At 50.1% G+C, this 24,256-nt stretch overlaps 3 protein-coding genes across 3 annotated transcripts; 1 reads left to right on the top strand and 2 right to left on the bottom strand.

Moving 5' to 3' along the window:
• Nucleotides 1–21: 21 nt before the first annotated feature.
• On the bottom strand, nucleotides 22–5,159 carry LOC119102902 (E3 ubiquitin-protein ligase Midline-1). Its single transcript, XM_037226351.1, has 9 exons — nucleotides 4,824–5,159; nucleotides 3,120–3,183; nucleotides 2,813–2,934; nucleotides 2,344–2,429; nucleotides 1,975–2,054; nucleotides 1,517–1,605; nucleotides 1,066–1,290; nucleotides 589–669; nucleotides 22–27 (listed from the first exon to the last, which is right to left on the bottom strand). Exons 1-9 carry the CDS (start codon nucleotides 4,824–4,826, stop codon nucleotides 22–24), a joined length of 756 nt encoding a protein of 251 aa, XP_037082246.1. The 5' UTR covers nucleotides 4,827–5,159.
• Nucleotides 5,160–5,888: 729 nt separating this feature from the next.
• LOC119103446 (putative splicing factor, arginine/serine-rich 7) lies at nucleotides 5,889–13,471 on the top strand. Its single transcript, XM_037226984.1, is given in 5 exon segments — nucleotides 5,889–6,006; nucleotides 10,936–11,412; nucleotides 11,756–11,806; nucleotides 11,808–11,936; nucleotides 11,938–13,471. Coding segments are annotated over 4 exon segments (1,920 nt in total). The 5' UTR covers nucleotides 5,889–6,006; nucleotides 10,936–10,956; the 3' UTR covers nucleotides 13,222–13,471.
• A 3,753-nt stretch (nucleotides 13,472–17,224) lies between these two features.
• RpS17 (ribosomal protein S17) lies at nucleotides 17,225–22,302 on the bottom strand. Its single transcript, XM_037227070.1, has 4 exons — nucleotides 22,253–22,302; nucleotides 20,272–20,423; nucleotides 17,972–18,143; nucleotides 17,225–17,347 (listed from the first exon to the last, which is right to left on the bottom strand). Exons 1-4 carry the CDS (start codon nucleotides 22,253–22,255, stop codon nucleotides 17,273–17,275), a joined length of 402 nt encoding a protein of 133 aa, XP_037082965.1. The 5' UTR covers nucleotides 22,256–22,302; the 3' UTR covers nucleotides 17,225–17,272.
• Nucleotides 22,303–24,256: the final 1,954 nt, after the last annotated feature.

The following is a 24,256-nucleotide window of genomic DNA, read 5'->3' on the forward strand; positions in this document are numbered from 1 at the left end:
GGGGCCGTAGGGAAGATCAGTTCATCGCTGCTCGAACGTCAGAACCGTCTAACGTTAGCCGCTATGCCAACAGAACATTCCTCAGCATTTCCTCCTGCACGGTTCTATTCATAGATGCTGTTTGGCACTCAGATGAAGCTTAACGGTGCCATTGTAAGGGTGTAACGACTTGGCGATTCCGCGCCCAAACGCGCTCCCTTGGTGCATTTTGAGCACAGGAGGCATGCGTAAATGACAGCCAATGTCAAATGACGAGGTCGTAGCATACAGGCCACTGGTGATCGCAAATGGCTCATTACAAATCAGCCGCCGCGAGCTGGTTCAATACCGCGTCACGGACAGGTCGGTCAGACCGAGCTTTGTCCGTCACTCCAAGCCGCTGGTAAGCCGTCAAGCTGAGCGCGTTGTCCAACGCCAGCCAACTTCGACGCCAGCGGGCGACCCGTGAGGTGCCAGAGTCGGTCAGCTGCCAGCGCGACCTGCGGCCCGCCCAGGGAGGCCAGACCGCACCCGACCCCGGCGCCCCCGTCAGCAACCGGCCCGCCGACCGGCGCCGCCCGTCCGCCCGCCCGGCCGGGCGGGACTCACCTGAGCGGCCACGCGCAGGCGCAGGTAGGTGTTGCGTGCCCGCTCCGTCGCCTGCAGCAGCTCCGGCCGGCGTCGGGCGTTCTGGCGGCGGGCGAGACGGCCGTCAGCGACCGGGGCGGCGCGGGTCGCGGCAGACCCGACTGCACGCGCAGCGGGCTACCCGCCGTCTGACCCGAGCACGCGAGGCACCAGTGACCAGGCTTAACGCGCCAATAACCCGCCCACTCAACCACGTGCGCACGCCACGGCGCCGGCACGAAACCCATCGAGGCAACTATGCAAGCAGAGGGGACCTGGGAGCAATCAGAAATCTACCATGCACTGCAAAACGGATGCGCGTCATTCCGCGCTTCCCACAGCAGAGCATCGCGGGTCACATGCGCGAGTACGACCAACGCCACAGCGCAGACGCACACATCTGCACGTTCCTCCCGATGGGAACGGGCGTTTGGCGCCGGAAGAGGGCGAGCCACGCACCCGCTCGCTGACGGTCTCGACGGTGTGACCCTTGTGCTCGCCAGAGATGGAGCAGTGCGAACACACGGCCACGTCGTCATCCGTGCAGTAGTACTCGAGCGGGCGGCGCTCGTGTAGAGGGCAGCACTGGTCGGCCGCCGCGGCGCCACCGTCGCCAGAGCCGGCCGCCGCCGGCGTGGCCGCGCGCGGAACGTGACGCGACAGGAGCCTCGACCCCTGGTGTACCTGAGCGCAGAGCCGATGGCTGCCAGCTGATGACTCATTTTCAGCGCCAATTATGATTCAGAACGAATGCATGCATCGGACCACGCACATGGCCGCTTCTTACGACAAATCATTCGTCTAAAAACAATTCAAAAATGAGCCAGAGGTGGTTGAACCAGAGATGGTTTAGCGAGCCACTCACTTTCCCTCGGCGCTTCCAACAGGTTTCCATGCCGCTTGCACTCACTTTGTTGAAGCAGCTCTGACAAAAGCGACAGTCTTCGCATTTCGGGCAGGTCAGTGAACCGTGGTTCACATTGCACTCTTCGCATTTATCTGCGAATAGCGAGCACATCTGCTGTCCCTCCGCGGTGTCGGCGTATGTGGTGCTATTTGACCCCGCCGCCCCAGGATTTACGAGAGGTCAATAAAATGCTGGTTGAATGAGTCAACAATCGTCTTGCCCAATATCTGTGGTCAGGTGGACCAAAAACTAAGCATAACTTAACAAAAATACCACAAACTGAAATATGCACATGAAACCTGTACAATCGAATACATCCCGAGACCCAAGGACGAATCATAATTAAATCTTTAGGTTACAGCATGTCAAGTTTTGAAAAAAGCTCCAAAAACACCGCAATTTGCAGTGCAGGAAGTTTGCCCGGCGCGTCCGGGGACTGGTCGGAGTCGCCGGCCTCTTACCTTTCTCGGACACCGCCGAGTTCATCGCCTTTTCCGACACGCGCCGTGGCTTCCTCTGCGTGACGAAGCCGACAGCGTCCCTGCCAATGAAGTCTGCGTTACACTGGTCCCGCCGCCGTCGGTCGCCATGGCGACGGAGGCGACTGAAGCCGACAGTGTCCCTGCCAATGAAGTCTGCGTTACACTGGTCCCGCCGCCGTCGGTCGCCATGGCGACGGAGACGACTGAAGCGCACTTACCAGTGCTCTGGTCGTTACGGTCGGCAAGGCGGTACAATGGCCGTCAGTTTGTCCTCATGATTTAACTACCTCACAGTCTCATTACGTCATAGACTGGCCCCGACTCGACTCGATGGCAGCGATTACTTACTCATTAAGCGGTGGTCTCATGTTGATAACGAGACAGCCATTGATGAAGGCGTCTGATGGCAGCTTCTTGTCCTCCACAACTGTTAACTGGGAGCAATAAACCTCGTTACCACCATGAAGGCCTATTGCCATCGTGAGTCACGGTCTGGTTGGGGGTGTTGTAGGTAGCATCCATCCCAGCTTTCATTCAATAACACATCAATGAATTGCACCTTCCAAAAAATAGAAAAAAGCATTTGTAAAAGAAACCTACTTTGATTATCATCTTTGTAATTTATGTAATTTCAACTATGTCATGCAACTAATTATGTGAACTACCTAGAACCCCACAGTCACATATCGCACATGGAGAGCAAACAAACCCGGGCAGCCAGACGCCTGCACGACATCAGCCCAGGGCGAGCAGCAGCAGCGCTCTCCCACTGGAGCGCGTCTGGCGCGCGCGCAGACCGGGCGCCGAGCGTGCCCACCTGCTGACACTGCGGGCAGGCCAGCAGCGGGCCCTTGCTGGCCGCGCTGCGCACGCACCCCTCGCAGACGCTGTGGCCGCAGTCGAGTAGCGCCGGACACCGCTTCTTGTTCTGGGCCGTCACTGCCGGGGGCGAGGCACGGCACTCGGACATGTGCAAGAGGTAGAGCACACCACCCAGCTGAGGAGTCCAGCTATACTGAGAGCGCAATATCTGCACCAAAACACAAACTACACACAAGGATGCATATCCACAACCATAGCTCTTGTGGCAAGGGCTTGTGGCAAGGGCTTGTGGCAATGCTCACCTTTGGACATGTAACCTCTCGAGCAGGCGTGACAGGCCAGCAGCTTCGGGGGAGACATGCTGGTCTGAAAATAGTGGGTGCTATTAACTATGCAGTGCTTTGAAGTCTCTCATTGGGATGCAAGCCCCACCACTGAGGGGAACAGTTTGGCCATCAATGGACCATGCAACAACATTCTACATGAAGCATTAACACCTCTGTTGGTGACAGGCACTTGACATGAACACAAGGCATGCAGCAAATTCAAAGCTGTCTTGTCATTAAAGATGCCCAGGAAGTAATTGCACCACACATGTCTGGTGCATTCCACATCTTAACTTTATTTTGCATGTGTGCTAGTGCAGGGTCCATCACTTTAAGGCTGAGCAGTTTCTATCAGACCTCCCTCGACCCCACCACCTTCGCATGCAGGATGGCTGAAAGGTACTCATTTAAACCTTGGGACCAGCATATAGCACCCCGCAAGAACCGAGAGTGGAAGATGAGGACAATTACTTCTGCCTGGGCTCCTGGCAGGTCCCAAGACTGATGTCACGACAGAGTGCCAACTCCATTACAGCTAAAAATCCCATATGTTTTATCCTTTGATAATGGATCATATGACCTTACAGTTCTGGCGAGAAGACCTGGTGATCTGCGGGCAGTGTGCAAACCAAGTTAAATGGTAATAATACGTTATGTCATGTCATTGGGGCTTTACGACGCACTCAGCTGCCGAGGCTATATGGCGTCGCCTGCCTCTCACCGCGGCAGGAAGGGCGGGCGCCGCGGGGAATCGAACCCTGTACCCCTGGTTTCCCAGACGCGCAGTGGTTAACACAGACCCGTTAACCACTACACTACCGGCACCCTGCGGCACACCGTTAACCACTACGCTACCAGCACCCTGCGGCACACTGCCTGAATTATGAACAAAGCTATTTAATGGAAGCAGTGTCCAAAATAAGCTGAAAAATGGAATGGCTGTGAGTCATGAGCTGCATTGGATCCCAAAATTTGTTAACAGGTATATGCTTGTGCTTGAAAACAATCTGGCTATTTTCAAAGAATATGGCTCAAGCAGGTGAACAAATCTCATCCCGCTCCATTAAGTAACTTTGAGCTATAAGAGTGATTGAAGATGGTCAATGACAAAACATTTTTGAAGATACCCTTATATTGTGAGTTAGAAGGTACACAACATTTCAGGCAGGCATTTCTCTTACTGCCATCAATTGGTCATTGTAAATGTGCTATTTGCCCTTGAGAATCACTGCCTGGTTTTGTTATCAGCTATGCACGTGATGCAGCATGTGGGAGCTGCAAGCAAAAGCAAAAGCCAGCCATGAAAAATCACTGATTGCTGAAACACATGTCATTGGCACAGCTATATCCTTACAAAGCCAAAGAAAGTCAAGGTTAGTTTGTTTCCTGCCTGCTATCTCCGGGTGCATGTCTCCTGCCTGCTATCTATGGGTGCAGACTGTTATTTGTGGGAAAAATAACAAAACAAGATAATTATTATTATCACCAGGGAGGCAAAGACAGACCACCTTCCTTTATGGGGAGAGGAAATGGCAATCTTTAAGCTCACTTCTCTTAAGAGAGCATTGCCCTATGGGTAATGTTAAGCATTCAAAAATTGGGGGATGTGGCTCCCCATCCCATTGTTCCTAAACCCATGCTATCAGCAGCCTTAGCATCCCATCTACCACCTAGTCTTACCATCTACCAGGAACTGGAAGAATGACATGTACTCAAGCATCAGAGCACAATGGCTTTCCAGCTGCAGTGCAGCACTTGGGCCTTTTGCAAGCTTGTTCATAATAGCATGAGTGGATGGCAAGTGGTTCCATGGGTAATGACTGGATGTATCAGATGACTTCTGGTAGGGATGTAATTCCCTGTCCAATTGGTGGCCTTTAGGCACTCCAATTTTGAGATGAAAGCAGGGAAAGGGGAGAAACTTTTTCTAGGGTTCATTTGGGGACACATTATGCAATTTCCCCAGACCAGCCCAGCCAACTCCCCCAAAACAAAACTTCTTGGCAAAACCACACCCCCATTGATGGGGACTATTCTTTGAATGCCTAAAACATCTTACAATGACTTCACTTCTTCATGGGCATTCAGATATTTCACGGCTTTTTCCAGGGTCACGCATAATGTGCAATGATAGGGTGGTTCAGTCTCTGACAGATGGTCCCAGCCCGACGTTTCGGGATGTTGGCCGGTGAATGCGTACTCCTTTTAAAACTGTTTGTTTACCTAGGACCGCCTCCGGCAGTTAAAAACACGACACAGCTAACTTCAGATTCAAACTCCCGCGCAATATCCTAAGCCTCGTATGTAGAACGGGTAGGTGCGACTGGTGAAACACGCTCTCCAATTCCCCCCAAGAACATCAGCAAACGCACGTATTTGCGGCCCACGCTACTACGCACTCATCAAAACAAGCAAGGACGCGGCGGGAATTGACGAGTTCGTAGCGTGCAATCAGGGCGTGCAGTCATCTTTGGGTCCGTCATCTTTTGCTTTAGCCACATTTATTGACGTCATAAAACGTTTTTCCTAGCACAGCTCTTTATTTTGAAGCATTACCACTTGTGATTTCTCGTGCTTAATTAAGTGGAGTAACTCATACTGAAACGTGGGAATTATGCCGTGTACTTTCTGTTCAGATTCCATATACCACCATCCCGCAAACCGCATCATCGCATGTTTTGCGCACAAAGTGCGCAATAAGCTGCGCACGAACGAAAAAGAACGTATTGCCGGAGCCTTGCCGCATTAGCCGGTGTGAGGTCGGGATACGTTTCCGCCGTGGTGTGGGCTGCGGGTGTCGCGGGCGCGCTCTTTGCAACGGCCCGTGCATTCGTGCTTCTTATTTGTACTCCAGCGGTAAAATGTAAGTATGTTCAAGTCTTCGCTGTCTCCAGTCGAATGTAGGAGGGAATAATTGTCCAGCATTTTGTTCTTCGGCAATGCGCAATTTATGTCGCACATGGTCAAGGCGGCGCGGTCGTAAGAATAACTAGAGCTTTGGCTGATCGTTGTGTTAATTAAATGTTGTATAATATCAAGTAGACTACTCAGTACATTGTCAACATTAGTTGCGCTTTAGAAACAGATTTTTAGTCATGTATAATGTTCTCTGTGTCAATCTCTTATAAGCAAGCGTCTGCAGTATAACATGTAATGATGGGTTAATGCTTGCTAGAAAGGTGCGGTTTGGATTCCGGTTTTTTGGAATGTGAAGTTTTCCCAAAATCAAATCTACAAATTGGACAGACTGACAAAAACCTTTGGAATGCTTTGGGCAGGTGATATTGTTTTGTTGTTGCAATTTGTTGTGTATCTTAACTTATTCAAGGCAGCGCGTATAAACCCTTTGAATTGTAGGGTGGCTATTTACTGGGCTTATACATGCTCCAAAACAGAGGGCAGCCACGCATCAGGCTTATACACCATCCAAAATTGAGCATGACTATGTGTGAGGCCTATACAGTGATGCCTGCCAAAAAATCTCCAGATTCAGCAATTTATTTACTGAAATGATGAAAAGGAAGCTGTGAGTCAAAAAAGCAGGTTATATTAGCCATAAACATAAGACAGTAATCAAATCATCTTCACCTAGTCAAAGCCAATTTTCTGTGTTTCTGCATCATAGAAAATTAAACCTGAGGGTGCAGTTGCCTGGTGATAAATACATCTGGCTGTCATGTGGTAAGCAGGGTTCTAATCCCAGTTGTGGTAGGGTCCCTGAACAGTGCTGTGGTTACTATGGATGCCCTTATCCCATGGCATTTGAACTGTTGTGTAAGTGGTTGTCATAACACACCTGTCAGAAAAAAAGGCTGAACTCCCTAGTACTGGACAGCTGTGCAGTTTTCTATGTCATTGGGGACCCCTTTATTTGAGTACTGGATAGTGGTGCATCTTTCTATGTATTTCAGGGCCCCCTTTATGTGTGCTCCTTAAAGAAGAAAATTGACCAAATTTGAGGTGACTGTTATTGCTGTAGGGTTTTAGGGGATCCTTTGTTATTTTCCATTTTCTTGCCCCTTCTCTAAACTCAGTTTGCCCTTGATACTGGAATGTCATGGGGAGGAAATGAATGATTCTAGGTCCAAAGTGTCATTCAGGCGGCCATGAAGAAACCTCAAATGGGAGCACCATACATATGATATGGGAACCCAAGGCTGGCGTGATAGAAGGCTGGCTAGAGGTTATTAAGTGGGCAGGAGGCTGACTGAAATATCAGTGAAATATCAGTTTTAAGGTCCATTGCTCTGATTGGGCCCCCTAAGACAATAAGGGTATTTATGTCACTTAGGCTCTACCAATACTGTAAAGTCAGCCCAGCATTAGCCTGGGTCTGGGAACCCATTTCCTAAGCAGGGATAAGGCCAGACTCGCAATCTACATTGGTCCATGTGCCCCGAATCAATGAGGGCCCCTGTGTTAGGCGGGAGCCCACAGCGCCTAACTGGAGGAGCCCAGCGCCAAAATGTTTGTGTAATGAATGCAATGAAAGCTTGAAATATTATGTTTGAAGACAAATATTTGCAAACATGAGGCCTATCAAAACTGCATCCTGATGGGTAGCAGCAGCACTCACCCTGTGTGTGTGCTCTGTTGTCACCAAAATGCAAAAGGGATTGTTTAATTGTTTGGCCTGTGATATGTTACTTAAAAGGACCCGCTGAGTCACGCCTTTGTGATGTTCACAAGGAATTATAGGGAATCCTATATGAGGTGGTAGTGCAAAAATTGTTGCCATTTAGGATGGTGTGCAATCATTTTTTATTCACACATTTGATGTGCAGGCAGAGGACCTTTTGGATTTGGTCAGTTAAATCAGATTTAGCCAGCGGGTGAGCACCGAACACTGAAGTTATATTGAACTTCTGCAAATAGATGAGTTTTTTACCAACTTGTCAGAAGCCATAGCTGCAGTTACTAGACATCACCTTACATCCCAGCACCAGGGTACAATTTTTGATTATCCTTAAAACAGCTGTCTGAGAATGAAGCTTTGATAATTTAAAGTTTTCGGAATGCTACACCGTCGTCGTCCAAGACCAAGTTCACTCAGCAGTTTCATTGGAATGCGCTGCAGTGCACGCTGCATCCTTTCATGGTATATTAACTTGAACCTGGACAGATCACATGTAAAAGTTATTGCGCGCTGTTAGACGCGATGAAACAACACTACTGCAGTCCATACATTTGTACAATACCTTTTACCAGAAATGGAGAGCCTCATTTCAAAAAGAAAAAGTGCATTGCTCTCATATGGATCTGCTGCGCTACAAGCACAGCTTTAATTCTTTGAACATTTGCATTCACGAGGATGGGGTTGGCGCGGAGTGCGAGCGGCATTACATTGCCACATCCCATGGGAAGAACTTGCGACAGGTTTGAAAAGCCTTGAAAAAGGTTGCTGCCAGTACCAGCCCATCGCGCCTCCTTTCCAATCCTATTCTCTCGAGAGGGAATGTGATAATGAGAGATCATGTTCTTTCCAGAAAAAGGAAAAGCTATGCCAGCACTTTCTAGGCAAGGTTAATATGCAGATGCTACGTTTCGTCGTCCAAAAGGAGAAGTCCCTCGGACAGAGGATAAGCTTAGCATCAGATTGGCTAGGCCAAGACTGTCGGAGGGGTTCAAGCTTCACCGGGCATTACTTTCCGTTTCCAGAAGGTGTTCGGACTCATTTTCTGTGAGTTAGTCCGGGCGTTGAGAGGGAAGTAGCGTTGGCTTCATTTCAAGAGTTTTGATGAGTTAGACTGGGCGCACTGAGTCGATTTCCACGTGTATGTGAGCCGTCGTGTTGTTAAGCTTAGTGTTTTCTCACAACGCACTCACTTTCTGCTGCCTGTGCAGAGAGGCACGTGGAGATATCGCGCCAGTACCCGATGGCGGATGACGCGAATGAATCGCAGCTCCTTACGGTGGCACTGTGTGCAAAGTTTTCCAAGTCTATAACCACCTTTTTTATTTTTGGATTGTGAGGTGCAAACTACGTTCTATCACGTGTGAATCAGAAAAGGTTCACAATCACATAGGAAAACGATGCAGCATGCATTACAAATATCTATAATGCCGCAATGAATATTTATTTCGCAATGACGATTCCAACCATGGCACGCGTAATCTGGGACGTTTTTGAATCATTTTGACATTTGTGTCTGTGCTGGTTTCTTTCATGAAGGTGAAAAATTGCTGCTGAGCATAGTTCTTCAACCACACAACACGAATATTCCGGAGGCTGTGTCTGCGAATTCGCTCGACTGATAGACCTGATACTGTCAGGGGCGTTTTCAGTGCCGCTGGTAACCTCTGTGACGCATTTTTATGAAAATCCGAGAGATGAGGTTGTTAAATCAACTATTTGATCTGTCGGTTTGTCATGGAATGCCCCAAGACTTATTTGATATTTTGCCGTAATTTTTTAGACAACATGGTTTTTTGGATACTTTTGACAGATAGCTGGCCCATTTCAACAAGAACTCCCAGAAAACATTACTGCTGCTGATAATCATATGCAAGTATAAGTCATCACTAATTGCATGCCATCTGCAGCTTTTCTGTATAATTTACTGTGTGCAGAGAAGGATCATTTTCAAAAATGGAAAATAAAGATAATAGCGAACAGCTAGAAACTGTATGTAAAGTAACCATCTTGGGACAGTACAATACTTAAGGGTAATGGTTTGGGGCTCCATCCAGACAATCGTCCCCAGGGAGTGCTTGATCAGGACACTGCTGTCTTCTGCTGTAGGAGTCATTTATACCCTACTGCATTAATCGGGGACGAGTGTTCTGCGTTAAGGTGCTTGGTAAAATTGCTTGTGTTGGGCAACAAAATTACATTGTTTCAGTGTGTCATGACTAAGACTGATGTGGTCTTTTATTATGTGTTCTTATGCATGAATCACTGTATATTGAATATGGCCCTTCTTGTACATTGCTGCCACTTTAAGTTGTTCTTGGCCATGAAGAACACACACAGATATGCAGGTATTAGTATAAAGTATGCTTTGCTGAGGAACCTCGTTATAGTTTAATGTATTTGTAATTAAGCCATGCATAACAACACAAATACAGTGTGGTTATGTCTATTATGAGCACTTCAAGTCTGGCTCAAGCATTGTGATGATGGCAAATCACTCTGCAGCATACTAAGCCCTGGCTCACATTATTGCAGCTAGGTGGCTGTGGCAAATGGACCATGGCTAATATCATTAGTTTGATCTAGTGAATTTTTGTTTTTTTCTGGTTGATTATGTCATTTGATGTGAATGCAGATCATGTATCAAATTGAACAGTGTGCTGGTAATTGTTATTGTTATTCATTGTTCACAACTTCATGAAGTTGGATTAGTTGACCAATACTTATGATGCCCACCATGGTGCAGCATTCCAAAATTCATCGAATAGGGTGTGCAGGAGGTAAATATCAGTTCTGAATATCTGGATCTCTGACAGCCTCTGCACGCACAATTCGTTGGCTGCTGATCTATTGCCCTTTGACCCTAAATGCTGACATGTGATCTATCCAACTGATTTGTTAGCTTGATGTGCCTATCTGCTTGAATGGAATGCCATCCAGTTTGATGGTAAGTGGCTGGGTATGATCAGGGTGGGGGAGTAAAAATCAGTTCATTCTAAGGCAGGGCATGATAGCATGAAGTAAAATACCGAAATCCCTGCCACCCAAGGGGATCAAATATTGAAACGCTGTGGCACGATCCTATGCAACCCACCCACATGCGAGCTCACGCTCTGTAACCTGTTGACGGCCTCAGCTGACTGGCGTCTCCTCCGGCAGCCGCGCCACCGGCCCTGCACCATGGGCGGCTCGCGCGTGATCCGCGTCACCAACATCGCGCCGCAGGCCACGCGCGACCAGATGCAGACGCTGTTCACCTTCGTCGGCAAGGTGGAGGAGATCAAGCTGTATCCGACCATCCGAGACGTGGCCATCCCGGTGGCGTCTCGCGTCTCCTTCGTTAAGTTCTTCGACCGCGACCACGTGGGCATCGCGCAGCACCTCAACAACACAGTGTTCATCGACCGGGCTCTCATCATCGTGCCGTACGAGAAGCCGGACATCCCCGACGAGCACACCGCCATGCAGGCGCTGGTGCAGACCAACGGTGTGCTGGGCGTCACCAACGAGGAGCGCCTGCCAGCGCACATCAGCAACGTGGTCGACGGCGCCTTCTACATCACCAAGGACCCGACCTTCGCCGAGCACGACGTGCCCGAATACCCCCCGCTGCCCTGCACCCTCGAGTATGGACAGGTGGGTAGTGGGTGCGGCGAGGAGCGGCCAGGAAGGTGCAGGGTGGCGCCATGGTGCCGTTGACCAGCGAGACACAGGTTCCTGACTGTCCATCACTTCTGACTGCGTGTTGTTTGCGTGGCAAATGCATTTCTGTCGGTTTCAACGGGTTCAGTGCTGGAAAATATCGATGTTCGACCGCCGAAGTCGCCTGGTTTTGCGGTTCGTGCTCATTGCCTGTGTTTGGTGCTCTGGAACCTTCTCTTCCCCGGATCGATTGGCGTTCTCCCCGATCGATCCTCCCCCCCCCCCCCCCCCGTGTCTCCACACTGTCGGCTGTCTGACCATTTCGTGCCGTCCACAGGTGGAGGAGATACGACGCACGGTCGTCGTGGGCAACCTGGCGCCGACTGCCGACTGGCGCTCAGGTGATCGAGTGGATGTCGGCCGCGGGCGAGGTGAAGTACGTGCGCATGTGCGGCCGCGACACGGACGAGTCGCGCGCCTGCCTGGTCGAGTTCACCGAGCAGGCGTCCGTCGTGCCAGGCCATCAGGCGCTGCGGCGAGCTGATGGGAGACCGCGCCATCGTCGTCGTGCACGCCAGCCAGGCCATCGCCAAGCCGCAAATCAAGACCAACGAGATGGCGCAGCGCGAGATCGAGGAGGCGATGCGGCGCGCGCAGGAGCAGCAGAGCCTCATCTCGTCCACGATGCAGCCCGTCACCACCTACATGGACGATGCGAAGCGCAGTCGGTCGCGCTCGCGCGGCGGCCGCCGGCGCCGCTCGCGCTCGCGCGACCGGCGGCGGCACTCGCGCTCGCACAGTCGCCACCGTTCACGAAGCCACAAGCACTCGCCGTCGCGCGACCGCAAGCGCTCGCGCAGCCGCGACAAGAAGTCGCGCCGCAGCCGGTCGCGGGATCGCAGCCGGCGCCACCGCACGCGGTCTCGGTCACGTGACCGCAAGAAGGACGACAAGGATAAGAGCGGCAGCTCGCGAGACAAGGACCGCAGCAAGGACAAAGATAAGGATAAGGACAGGAGCAGGGACAAGGACAAGAGCAAGGACAAGGAGAAGGACAAGACGGAGAAATCGTCTGACAAGGCCACTTCTGAGAAGGACAAGCCGAGGGAGTCCGTCGAGAAGATGGACACCGACGCCAAAGCCGCTGACAAGGAGAGCGGTGACAAGAAGCCGGCCGACGCCGAGAACCGCACCTCGCCCGCCAAAAGCAAGCCGAAGGAGTCGTCGCGGGCTAAGTCGCGCTCACGCACGCCGGCCAAGAAACGCTCGCGCTCCCCGGCCAAGAAGCGTTCACGTTCTCCGGCCAAGAAGCGTTCGCGATCCCCGGCCAAGAAGCGTTCGCGCTCGCGCTCGGCCGACCGGCGGCGCAGCGGGCGAGGTTCGCGCTCCTCGCCGGCGCGCCGAAGGTCTCGCTCGCGCTCCCGGCGGCGCGTGGTCTCGCCACGTCGCCGGCGCTCGCGCTCACCGGCCCGCCGCCGCTCGCGCTCGCCGGCGCGCAAGCGGTCGCGTTCGCCGCGCGGCTCCGGCCGCTCGCGCTCGCGGCGCTCCGCGGACCGCGACAAGAAGCGCGCCCGCAGTCGCGACCGCAGCAGGGACCGCAAGAAGGACAAGGATCGCAAGGAGAAGGAGCCCAAGACAGAGAAGCAGGAGGCCAAGGTGTCGCGGGATTATGATGAGGAGGAGAAAGGCTTCGATGAGGATGTGAAGAAGTCCTCGTCGCGTGAGGCGTCGCCCGCGAAGGCAGCTGACGCTAAGAAGGAGGAGAAAGATCAGGGAGAGGATGATATGGATATCTCTGAGTGAACGCTGTATCCGCTGCCGTGTCCGTCATTTCAAATCGATGATTTTGCTCGGATTGGAGACAGCACTCGATTGTAGCGGTCATAGGGTGGTGCGTATTCCGCATCAGGGGAACGTCTTCACGGTCGTGTTGGACCTGTCCTTAGAGTTGGATCATTTGCAATTCCATTGTCATTTGTCAGAATGCGATGAAACGTGAGCCATTGCCACCCGACCGCTGTAACGAGTGGAATATAATAATACCTAAATTGTGGTACTTTTTTATAAACTGAGACCACCTGATGGTGTGGAAAGACGGAGTCTTTTGTGCCCATAGCCGTGGTGCAATGAAAGCAAAAACAGCGTGCGAAACTAGCGGTCATTCGTTAAAATGCAACGCCGACTCTCACAGACTCAGGTAGCTGGCGTGGGCTCCTGCAAGCGGACCCGTGGCCTGCATATGTTTGAAATTACATGGAAAACTCGCTACATGGAACTTGGAACGTCAGTTTTCGCCTGCAGCGTCGGCCGTCCGACGGGTAGGAGTAGTATAAACTGAAGGGTCTGCCGGTCTGTCGGCGTGCATAGCGCGACGCTGCGGGCTGTTGACGCCATGCTCCCGGATTTGCTTGGGTCAGTGCACAGGCGTGCGCCGGCGCTTGCGATGTTGTCACATTACGGGACAGACCAGTTGCGTCATATGTAATGCATGCATACCAGGTCACTGTGTTGGTCATGGCAGTCGCATCGCATTGTACAAACATCAATCGCACTTGATACGGTGCATCGTGCCCTCCAGGGTTGCTTGAGGGACGTGATTATGCTCAGTAGAGACTAGATAACCCATATGAAAAACGACAGCCGATTTTTGCCGTGGCGAGATTTTAATTTGTATCAAAACATTTTTGACGGCACGAGAGCAGAATAGTTTAAACCTTTGTGAAGCGGCTGGCTTAGCGGTGAACAATGTCCCTCTCCTATCCCAGCCGTAAATGCACGCGAAAAATTTGGCTTTGTCCCTCCACCACCCAATGAATGGGGACCTACACCCCTGATGCTGACGCTGACTGACTCCCAGGCCGTCCGTCCGGGCGTCCCCAGTGAAGTCCGGGTCACGCCCGGGTCACGTTTCCAGCAGCAGACGTGCGCTGGACATAGCGGCTACACCTACCAGATCGATGGGACGTGCCGGTCTGTGGAAGTCCAGGGGCACCTCGCGGCGTGCGCTCCCGAGGGATTGCCGCGCGAGAACGCCGGCTCGACACCCGTGGATTGGACGTGAGTAGCTCGAGTGCAGCCAGAGGCCGCGTTACCTGGCCATGCCCCGCAGAGACCGTGCTGCCATCAGATGCCGTGCCGCTGGAGGGAGCCGCGCCGCCAGAGGCCGCGCTATCAGCTGCTAAAGGAGGACGTGCTGCTGGAGAAGGCGCCATCATCAGAGGCCCAGCCGCCGGAGGAGGCCCAACCGTGGAGGAAACCACGCCGCCCGCAGATGCCGTGCCGCTGGAAGGGGCCGCGCCGCCAGAGGCCGCGCTGCCATCAGATGCCGTGCCGCTGGAGGGGGCCGCGCCGCCAGAGGCCGCGCTGTCAGCTGCTAAAGGAGGACGTGCTGCTGGAGAAGCCCGCGCCGTCATCGGAGGCCCAGCCGTCGGAGGAGGCCCAACCGTGGAGGAAACCACGCCGCCCGCTCGAGTCCCCCCACCCCCACTTCCTCGGTGTGAGCAGTCACGTGACGCTCTCGCCGTCAGATGAGAAGTGCCGTTACCGCCTGCTAGGTGGCAGCGCCGCTCCTGTTGCGCGAGAGGAGCCGTTGATGTGGTTTCCACGCTCACACGCACCGTGCCAGCAGGAATGAACGCAGAACGACGGGTCAGGTGGCCCCATGACCTAACCTGTTCGTGCGCCGCTCTTGACCTGGGGTCTGCCTCGCGGGAATTCCTCGCAGCCGCAGCTAGCAGCTCTGCACGTGGATTTCTAAGTGGTAGTTCCGCGCGTGTTCGACGTAGCCCCGCCGCTCAGTAAGATAGCTCAGGGCTGCGCACGCAGCTAGGTCGCTGGCAATGTTCGTCTGTATGCAGCCAGGCTGGGCCACGCCGTCGATGCTGTTTCCAGAGTCCACTTGGATGACCCCACACCAGGCGACAAGAAGGCTGGCGAGGGAGTGTCCTATGTGCAGACAGACGACGCTGATGGACCCCTTCCACGGTGTGGAGAATCAGTTGGCTTTACAGCTGCGTCATGGAAGCAAGCTGACACACCAAAGCGTGCACATGCGTACATAGTCAAGCGCAGAGATGCACGCGCAGCGAGTTTGTGCGACGTTCATACTGATCAAATCGCCAAGCCGTTTTGCATCAGTCATTTGCCCTTTTTGTTCCAGCAGTTCCCACGAACTGCCTTTTCGTTCCGTTGTGCGCTGCCGCTGTTGGGGTGATAACCGGTAAGTATAAATTGGGGAGATTGATTCATGCATTTTGAATGCATTCCTTCAACTCATGTCTGCCCCATTGATTAGTTAAGCTTTCCCGAAGCGTTATCACACCCAAATGTGTCATGAGATAAGTGCTTTGCGTCGAAGTTCTGGCATCTAACTACTGGCATCTGCCATCGCCAGGAGATTGCCTAAGTGATAAGTGGTAAACTACTGATCAGAGGTCAGTTAAACAGGGGCCAGGGGTGTAGTTTTCTGTTCAGTTGGGGGAGGCTGCAGCCCCCTCCGCCAACTGCGGGAAGAAAGTGAGTCAAGTATGGTTAGAAACCTGTTTGCTGGCATATTTTTGGGGGTAGGAGTCATTTTTCAACGTTTGACCGCCTCCCCCCCCCCCGCCCTCAACCCTTTTTGTGAAACTACGCCCCTGACTGGGACACGAATTTTCGTAGATGACCGTCATGTGTATGAAGGTCGGAAGAAGCGAGGAAACCGGAACAGCCACTGCCGGCGCGGCACCGATCTCAATACTTGTCAGCGAGCTGGCAATCGCCAGCCTGACGGTGGTGCTGCCAGCTAGCGGAAGCATTGTGAAAGGACTGGACGAAGCCGCGCCAGGTCCACATCATTCCCGCGTTTAGCATAAGCATTCGCTAATGCATGCACCGGATGTGCCAGCTACCATCGACGATGTTTTTGTTCCGTGATGATGATGATGATGATTTGAGCTTAATGACGCGTCGACCGCCATGGTCACATGGCGCCATTCGTTCTCGTTTCGCCTAAAAGATATCAGGTTGCTGACAAACGCGGCATGAGACGTTCTCGGTTGCATCTTTCGGCCTGGTTTCAGCTCGTGTCGTAAGCGCGGTACCCAACTGACCGGAGAGGTGCCTCTGACGGGGAAGGGCCCACCCCGACCTGGTGACCATTCTTCCGTGTGCCACCCGGATACCCCACCCACAACCGTTTGCACGTCCATATTCTGTGTAGATTCAATGGTGGGGTTCAGATAAACAACATTCGAACCTCTCCTTACGATAAACACAGCCCGGAGATCCAACCCAACGCCGCTGATGGACGACCAAGCCTGTTAGATGCCCAGCTTGCATACGATCCGTCGCCACACCATTTAACCATGTCGCCGGTACATCGCAGAACTAGTCAAACTAGCGCAGAATCCCCGCCCATCTGATGATAGCAAACGCCGCAAATGCGTCGCGCAACTATTCTTATGACCTTTGCTGCAGCTTTTAGTCGTTTTCAACAGAAGCGGGCAGTCGTATTCACACTATACGTCATTTAATGACCACCGCAGTCGGCGCGCCCCTGAACTCCAATAAACAACAGCAAACTTTACGTCATTTCTCTGCTGGCAGGTTTCTGATGTGCTTTGGCTTTGCTCAATTCACATGTGCTATTCTGTTTAAACAGGGCCTTAATCAAGGTCAGTGCTAGAACACATCTACCGCAATGGCAAGCCGTTCCTTATTTGTCTGTCCTGCAAAGGGCATAGTCCCATTACAATGCATAAATGAGCTAAAAGTCATGTGAAAGTCCTCTGCCTTACATGTCAACAACGCCAGGAACACAAAAGCATGCTGTTTTCTCCTTTATTTGTTGCAATGAATTCAAAACAGCAATGCTCTACCGGCGCGGGCCTCCTCCGTAGGTGTTCGCAGTGGGCTGGGTCACCTGCAGTCCCGGGATCTTGGCGAAGTCCTGCAAACACGCACACGTCGGTCGGGTCAGCGGAACCGGAGACGTGTGTGAAACCCGTCAGAAGTCAACCGGCGTCATACAGGCGAACGGCAGCAGGAATATAAACCCACGACGTCTATGCTCCGTGACACACACGTGGAGGGTAACCTGCTTCCTAGTCTTTTACAACGGTCATGGGGTCACAAGGTCAATTGCAGCAAATGCCACCTTGACATCACCGGCGTTCTTCCCTATAAATGCACATTTGGCAACTAGCCCCGTGCTTCATGGTGACACTCTCCTCACATCTGACATCCAAAGGGAAAAGGCCAATGCCATTTTGTTGTGGCGGAGTTAATTTGATTAAGTTAACGCAGCCTGTAGAACTACATCTTGTGATGTATGGTGAAATGATCCATCCAAACCTTAACATGCCTCTCGACAGATTAAATGGTGATACCAAAGCCTTTACACCCTTTGATGGCATATATACCAATCACCAACCTAAATAAGTACCCTGAACTGCTTCTTCCAGCCAGACACAATACTAAAGAAACTAAACCAAACATTTTTAATTGGACACAGCATGCAGACAAGTGCAGGAGTCTGCATCCCCCCTCCACAAACGCATGCGGGGAAGCATACCATCATGCTGAGCATCTCCTTCGTCTCGGGGTCGATGTCGATGATGTCCTTTTCGAGGGCCGACACCTCGGGCACGAAGTTGTCCCTGCGCTCGCGCTCCTCCTCCTGCAGCTTGATGGAGATTCCACGCACTGGCGCGCGCTGGATGCGCTTCATCAAATGCGTGACGAACCTGCCGCAGCCGGGTGCCGTGAGCAACAGTCGAACGTGCAACAACAAGCAACCATATAACGATACCATGCTTACCATGGGACAAGTCGTACACAGGTGCGCGCGGTGGCGCTAGAGGGGGAGAGCAGCACCCACACCTGAGCAAAATCAGGTATTCCAGCAATAGTTACAGCCTTGATGGTATGATCAGAAGCAAGAGACATCCGACCCCAAGCCTTACCACACTTAAGATTAGTAATCCGTAAGTGTAGTAAAGTTTTTAGGGCAATGCCTTGTACGTTTTTAGGGTAAGGTTTAAGGGTAATTAGTATCACCAGAGTACTGTCAGAACCTTTGTGTGAATGTTAGTTGCAATAAGCTGTAATTGGCCTGTGCAAATTGCATGACTCAATCCTTATTTTAAGCCTATACTCACAGAGCAACACCTGACCACATGGGCCTACACTGGCCTCTGAAGCTGTCAACTCCTCCAAAATGTGCATAACAATTAGCCCATCAAGTGAAGAGCTTCTCAGATCATCAATCATGAATGGTGATGACTTGGGCTTTAGGCCATGCTACCTTTGTTGAACTCTGTGACAGCATATATAGTGTTGATGCCAATGGCCATTGAGGGTTGTTTAATGTTTCCATATACTCAACACCTAACCCGCTAACAAATGCTGGCAATCATTTCATATCAACTGAGTAAGGTTCAGTTACATAAACCTAGCAGGAGCATGGCACTTTTCTAAGTGCATGCATATCAGCATATGCATTGCACTAATGTGTGACCCAAAAACTGAAAGATCAGTCCATACTGGTGCAAAGTACCAGCCTGCAGGGTGCATGAGCAGCTTGCACTGCCTGCATTTCAAGGCTCTGCAGATATACTTGCCATAAAATGATGCTTTTACATCTCCCACCCAGCTAACATACAATTATTGGTCACATCAGCAAAAAGGAAACAACAAATGATGAATCAAATATATTCTATACATCATACATGGGGTGCAGACAACCAAATAAATGTGTTAACCTGCCTGCCTACCAAACCTTAACATGCGCTCGGGTAGAAGGTCAAATTGACCCCCAAAGGATTTTCTGGGATGGCTTCCAAATGGCACAGTGTGGCCGTGCCAAATTTTGCACTGCTGTTGGCAATTGAATAAGGGATCACCTGGCATCCAAATTTAGATGTACCTTGTAAGGTCGCTGACCTTACAAGGCAAGGTCAGCAACCTTATGGCAGGTGAAAGAGGCCATGGTTTCAACAAAGGCAATTTCTACAGAATAGTTAAATCTGGCGCAACAAGTGTTAGTCAAAGCCATACATCTCTGAGATACTTTCTGAGGCAACACAATTGAATGAACAACTCACATTGACCCAAGGTCAGGTATGAAGGTTAGACCAAAGTCAAAACAAACTGTTTTATTACTCCAGGGCTTGCAGTATGGGGTAGTTTCTGGTGCTCCTTTTGAATTTATTCATAACAGGAATCACATTAAACACCTTCCATAGACTTTTTAAAGGTCAGAATAAGCCACTGACCCAGAATGACCCAGGTCAACATTTTGTTTTTAGAATATATTGGTTAGCTCAATCTTTGTCACTTATCCAACTGTAAAAAACAAGTGAACTGGTGCTGTATGATTTCTGTCAACATGACATTCAAAAGGCTTAATGAGGTCACTGACCTTAGATGGGCATGTGGCTTTTTGCTTAAACAAGTATCTAGGTTCCACAGGCCCTTTGGAGACCAACCTGGAATTTGGCCTTGCTTGACCTTATTTGACCCAAAGGTCATGACCTTGAAACCTCTACTTTAACCTGAGTGAGCTCACATACATGTCACACACTCTATGAATTTGGTGTATCTAGCTCCCTTAGTTCCTTACATCTAAGGGGGGCCAGATTGCCTTACCTACCCCACACAAGCAAAAAGTATCCAACCAGCCACTGGGGCATGTGTTAAACAATTCATACAGATGAGCCCACATAATGAACAAAGGTTATCATGACTTCAAGACCCATATGACTATCTGCTGACTGCTTAATCAACCTCAAAGGCCTCAAAACATGTCACATGTAATTCTACCACCACAAACAAAATCATTCTTACTCCAGTTGCACAGATAAATGACCTTACCCAGCAATTTTGTTGCGGAGAGGCTTGCTTGGAATGATTGCTATTTCCTCACATATTCTCTTGTTGGTGTGGAAGTCAAGCCCAAGCTTGGTATAGTACTTCTCAATGATGACCTTAGCCACCTTCTTCACGGTTTTGGTGCGCACACGGCCCTAGAACATAGAACATTGTTCACAATGTTAACAAATTTGCTGGTTAATGTTCACTGCATGGTAGATGAGTGGTAAAAGAGGGGGCCATAACAAGACATCCCAAAAATACCATCAAGATATATATGGAAATATTCTGAAAATACATACACTGTGGTTATACATGGTGTCTACCTCTCAGCACCTGAATCAAGCAAATCACCATGAGCAAACTATCCAATACAATCTTGCATTGCCATTCTCTTATGTACATACACCCACAGTATGATAGAGGCTATAACATTCAACATCATGAGACCATTTTGCCAGAGCTTTTCACAATGATACAAGCAATCCAAGAGCATGATGATTACTTTTGCATCCCATTCCTTGCTTCAACCAGCTAGACCATAAAGCCCAGTAGCTGACAGCCAAGAGTGAAACCTTCTTCTCACATATACATTTGAAAGTGACCAAAGCAACTGAAACTCCCTTACAAAAGGTGACTGCAAGAAATGAGATATCAATATGGCACATAATTTTATGATCAACAAAATATGAGTAAGTACCTACAACAGCTTTCCCAATTTCAAACAGGAATGATCACAAGATAGCACATCACAAAACCCAGGATACAAACAAACAGGATGACCAGACAGCAATATTCTTCTGAGTCAACTCCTAGGGCGGCCAGTGTTCAGGTTGACACAAATAATTTTGATCACAAACTACACAAACACCAGACAGACAAGAAAATGAAGCAGTTAGGGAGAATGCTTAACCAACATGGAGTATAAACACTCAGCTAAATTCCAGCACAATTTTTTGCTTAAACTGCTGATAAGTAGTGTACGGGTAGTACATAACTCACAATTGAACTTCCGTCACTAAAAGCAAACTCAGAACAAAAATTTAAACCTGGAGCTATATAGCATTGCATATGGCAAGATGGAGACACTGCAGGATATTGAACATCGTGCACCTAGTTTCTAAGCACACTGCACAACCACTACACCAATAGCAATCAATGATTCTGATTCATTGCCTGTGCAGGCCTTTGGACCAAACTACACCAGAAATGTTCTGTTGAAACTATCATAAGTAATATGATATACCACATCCAATTTGAATCCACACATGGAGTAAACCTGAGCCTTGAGTTTGGTACAATTGCCCCCACTTCACAATTGCTCCAAATACCCTGAGAAATTAGCATGCTACCCAGTTGATTTCATGCAAAAATGCCACCCACAATTTTAAGCAAAAATACTTCTCAACTTGGTTAGCTGCCTAGCCCACTTTACTGCAGGCATACTCCATGTTCAGCTGAATGGGCATCACCTGTGTACACATTCCGCAAAGTGGATGACCTTTTGCAGAATGGCTTTTGAGCTCACAATCTTGACACACATTTACTATCCATTTCCATATTTCCTCATCAGCTAAGACTAATTGAGCAACCCCATTAAATGGAAAAGAGGACTTCCAGGATTTAAAAGCAACAATCTTCTCAGTAATTTCAGTATACCTGCCACAAAAACTTGCCATGATAGAGTAAGGAATACCTCATTAGTTTTTCGAGCGTATATCTGAAGCGTCTTAAGCTCAATACGTCAGTAGCCCCAACAAATGCGAAAATGTTACAAAATTAACAGCTCCATTGCTATGTACATGCGCTTCCGACGCATAAGATACATTCCTTCAATCACTGGCAGTCAGCATCAGTATACACACTCACAAGCAATTCCTAATCCCACAAGAGTACACAAATGAAAACTAGCTGACCTAGACTTCATGCTTGTGGCCATCGGTGCCAGCCGTCAAATCATCACTTAAACAATAATAATACGTACCATGGTTGCTCCGGCAAGAACTCGGAAGCTAAAGGGTCGTGCAGCGTTGCCGTCGCATATTCTTCAAATGGTTTTGCATTCTGAACAGCTGTTTTAGGTTTTATTCATGTCATATTTTTTTTATTGCTTGAGCCAGTTATTTAAATTCAGAATTTATTTTCTTATTTCGTTTTAACACGATCTGCATCGAAAAACAGCAATGAAACCGAAATTCCTTTCCTCTTCTGGGTTTTTAAAGGAACTGTACGGGTTCCCTTTATTCCTTACGGCGTCTTTGAAACCTTGCACTGGGCAACGTGTGCGCGGACCCCTAAAAGCTCTTCGCGCTGCAAACACCAGCGTGTGCACTGACCGGTTCGGTTGTTCGAATTGAGGTGTTCCGCGGGAGTCCAAGACATGTCATCCCTCTTCGTGGTTATGGTCCCTGGATGTTGAGACGTCTGCTCCAATGTTGGACTGGGCCCAGGGACGTAGTTTCGTAAAATGAGTTGGGGTTGAACAGTGAATGACGAAGCCCGATCCCCAAGGTGCTAAAGAAACTTATCTTGCCCCGGATTCCATCCAACTCTTAACAAAAAGTGGGGCAGCTCGCCCCCAAGTTGAAAGCTGGGGGGGGGGGAGCTTTCCCACAGCTTGGGAGCCCTCTCCAGCTCGGAGGGCCTGTGGAGGGCCCATTCTGGCATGTTAAACACCGATTCTGATCTGTAAAGGGATTGCATAAGCATTGCAAAGTCTATCTTGACCTGTTGAGGGCTCATTCTGACCTTTTTAGGGGCCATTCTGAGCCTGGAGAGGGTCAATTGTGATCTAAAGCAGGCCCATTTTTGACTGCGGAGGGCCCATCCTGGTCCGTAGAGGCACATTCTGATCTGAAGATGGTCCATTATTGCTGGAGGGACATTCTGCCGTGTGAAAGGTTCATGCTTTACTCCAAAAACCATTTCTGGCTTGCAACGGGCTCATTATGATACGTAGAGGCCCCGTTATGAGTCGTAAAGGGTCCGTTGTCGGTTATCAGTGGCCCATTCTGGCCTGCACGCGGCTCATTCTGACCAGTGGAGAGGCTAGTTAAGGCTCATAGATGGTCCATTATTGGCTGTTCCTATTATTTTGGCCTATAGATGACCCATTCCGGCCTGTGGAGGGCCCCATTATTGACCGTAAAGTAGCCATTCCAGAGGGCCCATTCTGACATGTAGAGAATATATTATCGACCATGGAGGGTCCATGCTCGCGTGCTGTAGAAGGGCTTATTTAGGCCTGTAACAAGCCCATTTTGGCTAGTTAAAAGCACATTTGGGCCTGTCAAGGGCACATTATTATTCGTAGAGGTCCCATTCGGACCTTCGGACGCCCAATCTATCCTTTAGAGATCCTGTTATTGACTGCGGGGGGCTATTTTGTCCTGCACGTGACCCATTCTGACTCATTGGGGCCTATTTTGACCTGGAGAGAGCTCATTATTGACTTAAATGGCGCATTCCTGCTTGTAGGGGCCCACTGTCTAATGTAAGCGGGCCCGTTCTAGAATTTTTAGCTTGCCCCCTCCCCCACTTGAACATGGTTCCCGCTCCCATGGAAAAGGGCATAATATATTCAACCATTCGAGCTTCGCGTCACCACACCCTAAGCAAGGTACGTTGAGGCTGCACCAAACACAGGCCACTAGCCGGTAGGATGCGATACCACATGCCGAATGTAAAGTTAGAAAATTAATTAACGCGAACATCAGGCATCACGAACATTGCACGAGCCTCGTAAACACGCCGGCTATGCAAGTTTTCACGTCATGACGCCCAGCTCACGGAAGACTTGAGATTTCCCAAAACACAGGCGGCTGAGAACCGTTATGGTGAAATCAGTGTAGATCAAACACGGCGTTTCAGACCAATGTGAATGTAAGCATGTCTCCGCAACCGGCGTGACTACTGGGCAATGCACATGTGATAGCAGGAGTGTCGCATTTTAAAATCGGTTCGGGGGATAAGCCGATAACGTAGACCT

The sequence above is a fragment of the Pollicipes pollicipes genome, unplaced genomic scaffold (assembly GCF_011947565.3).
Source record: "Pollicipes pollicipes isolate AB1234 unplaced genomic scaffold, Ppol_2.1 Scaffold_5724;HRSCAF=6776_pilon_pilon_pilon, whole genome shotgun sequence".
NCBI lineage: Eukaryota > Metazoa > Arthropoda > Thecostraca > Pollicipedomorpha > Pollicipedidae > Pollicipes > Pollicipes pollicipes.

Bases quoted from the DNA above. Each gene is read 5' to 3' on its own strand.
- LOC119102902 (XM_037226351.1), bottom strand. The intron at 2,055-2,343 runs GTAAGTAATCGC...CTTCATTGGCAG, and splicing joins ATGAGACCACCGCTTAATGA to GGACGCTGTCGGCTTCGTCA. The intron at 1,606-1,974 runs GTAAGAGGCCGG...CGCTATTCGCAG, and splicing joins CTCGGCGGTGTCCGAGAAAG to ATAAATGCGAAGAGTGCAAT.
- RpS17 (XM_037227070.1), bottom strand. The intron at 18,144-20,271 runs GTAAGGTCATTT...CGGCTGCGGCAG, and splicing joins CTCCGCAACAAAATTGCTGG to GTTCGTCACGCATTTGATGA. The intron at 17,348-17,971 runs GTATGCTTCCCC...GCGTGTTTGCAG, and splicing joins AGGAGATGCTCAGCATGATG to GACTTCGCCAAGATCCCGGG.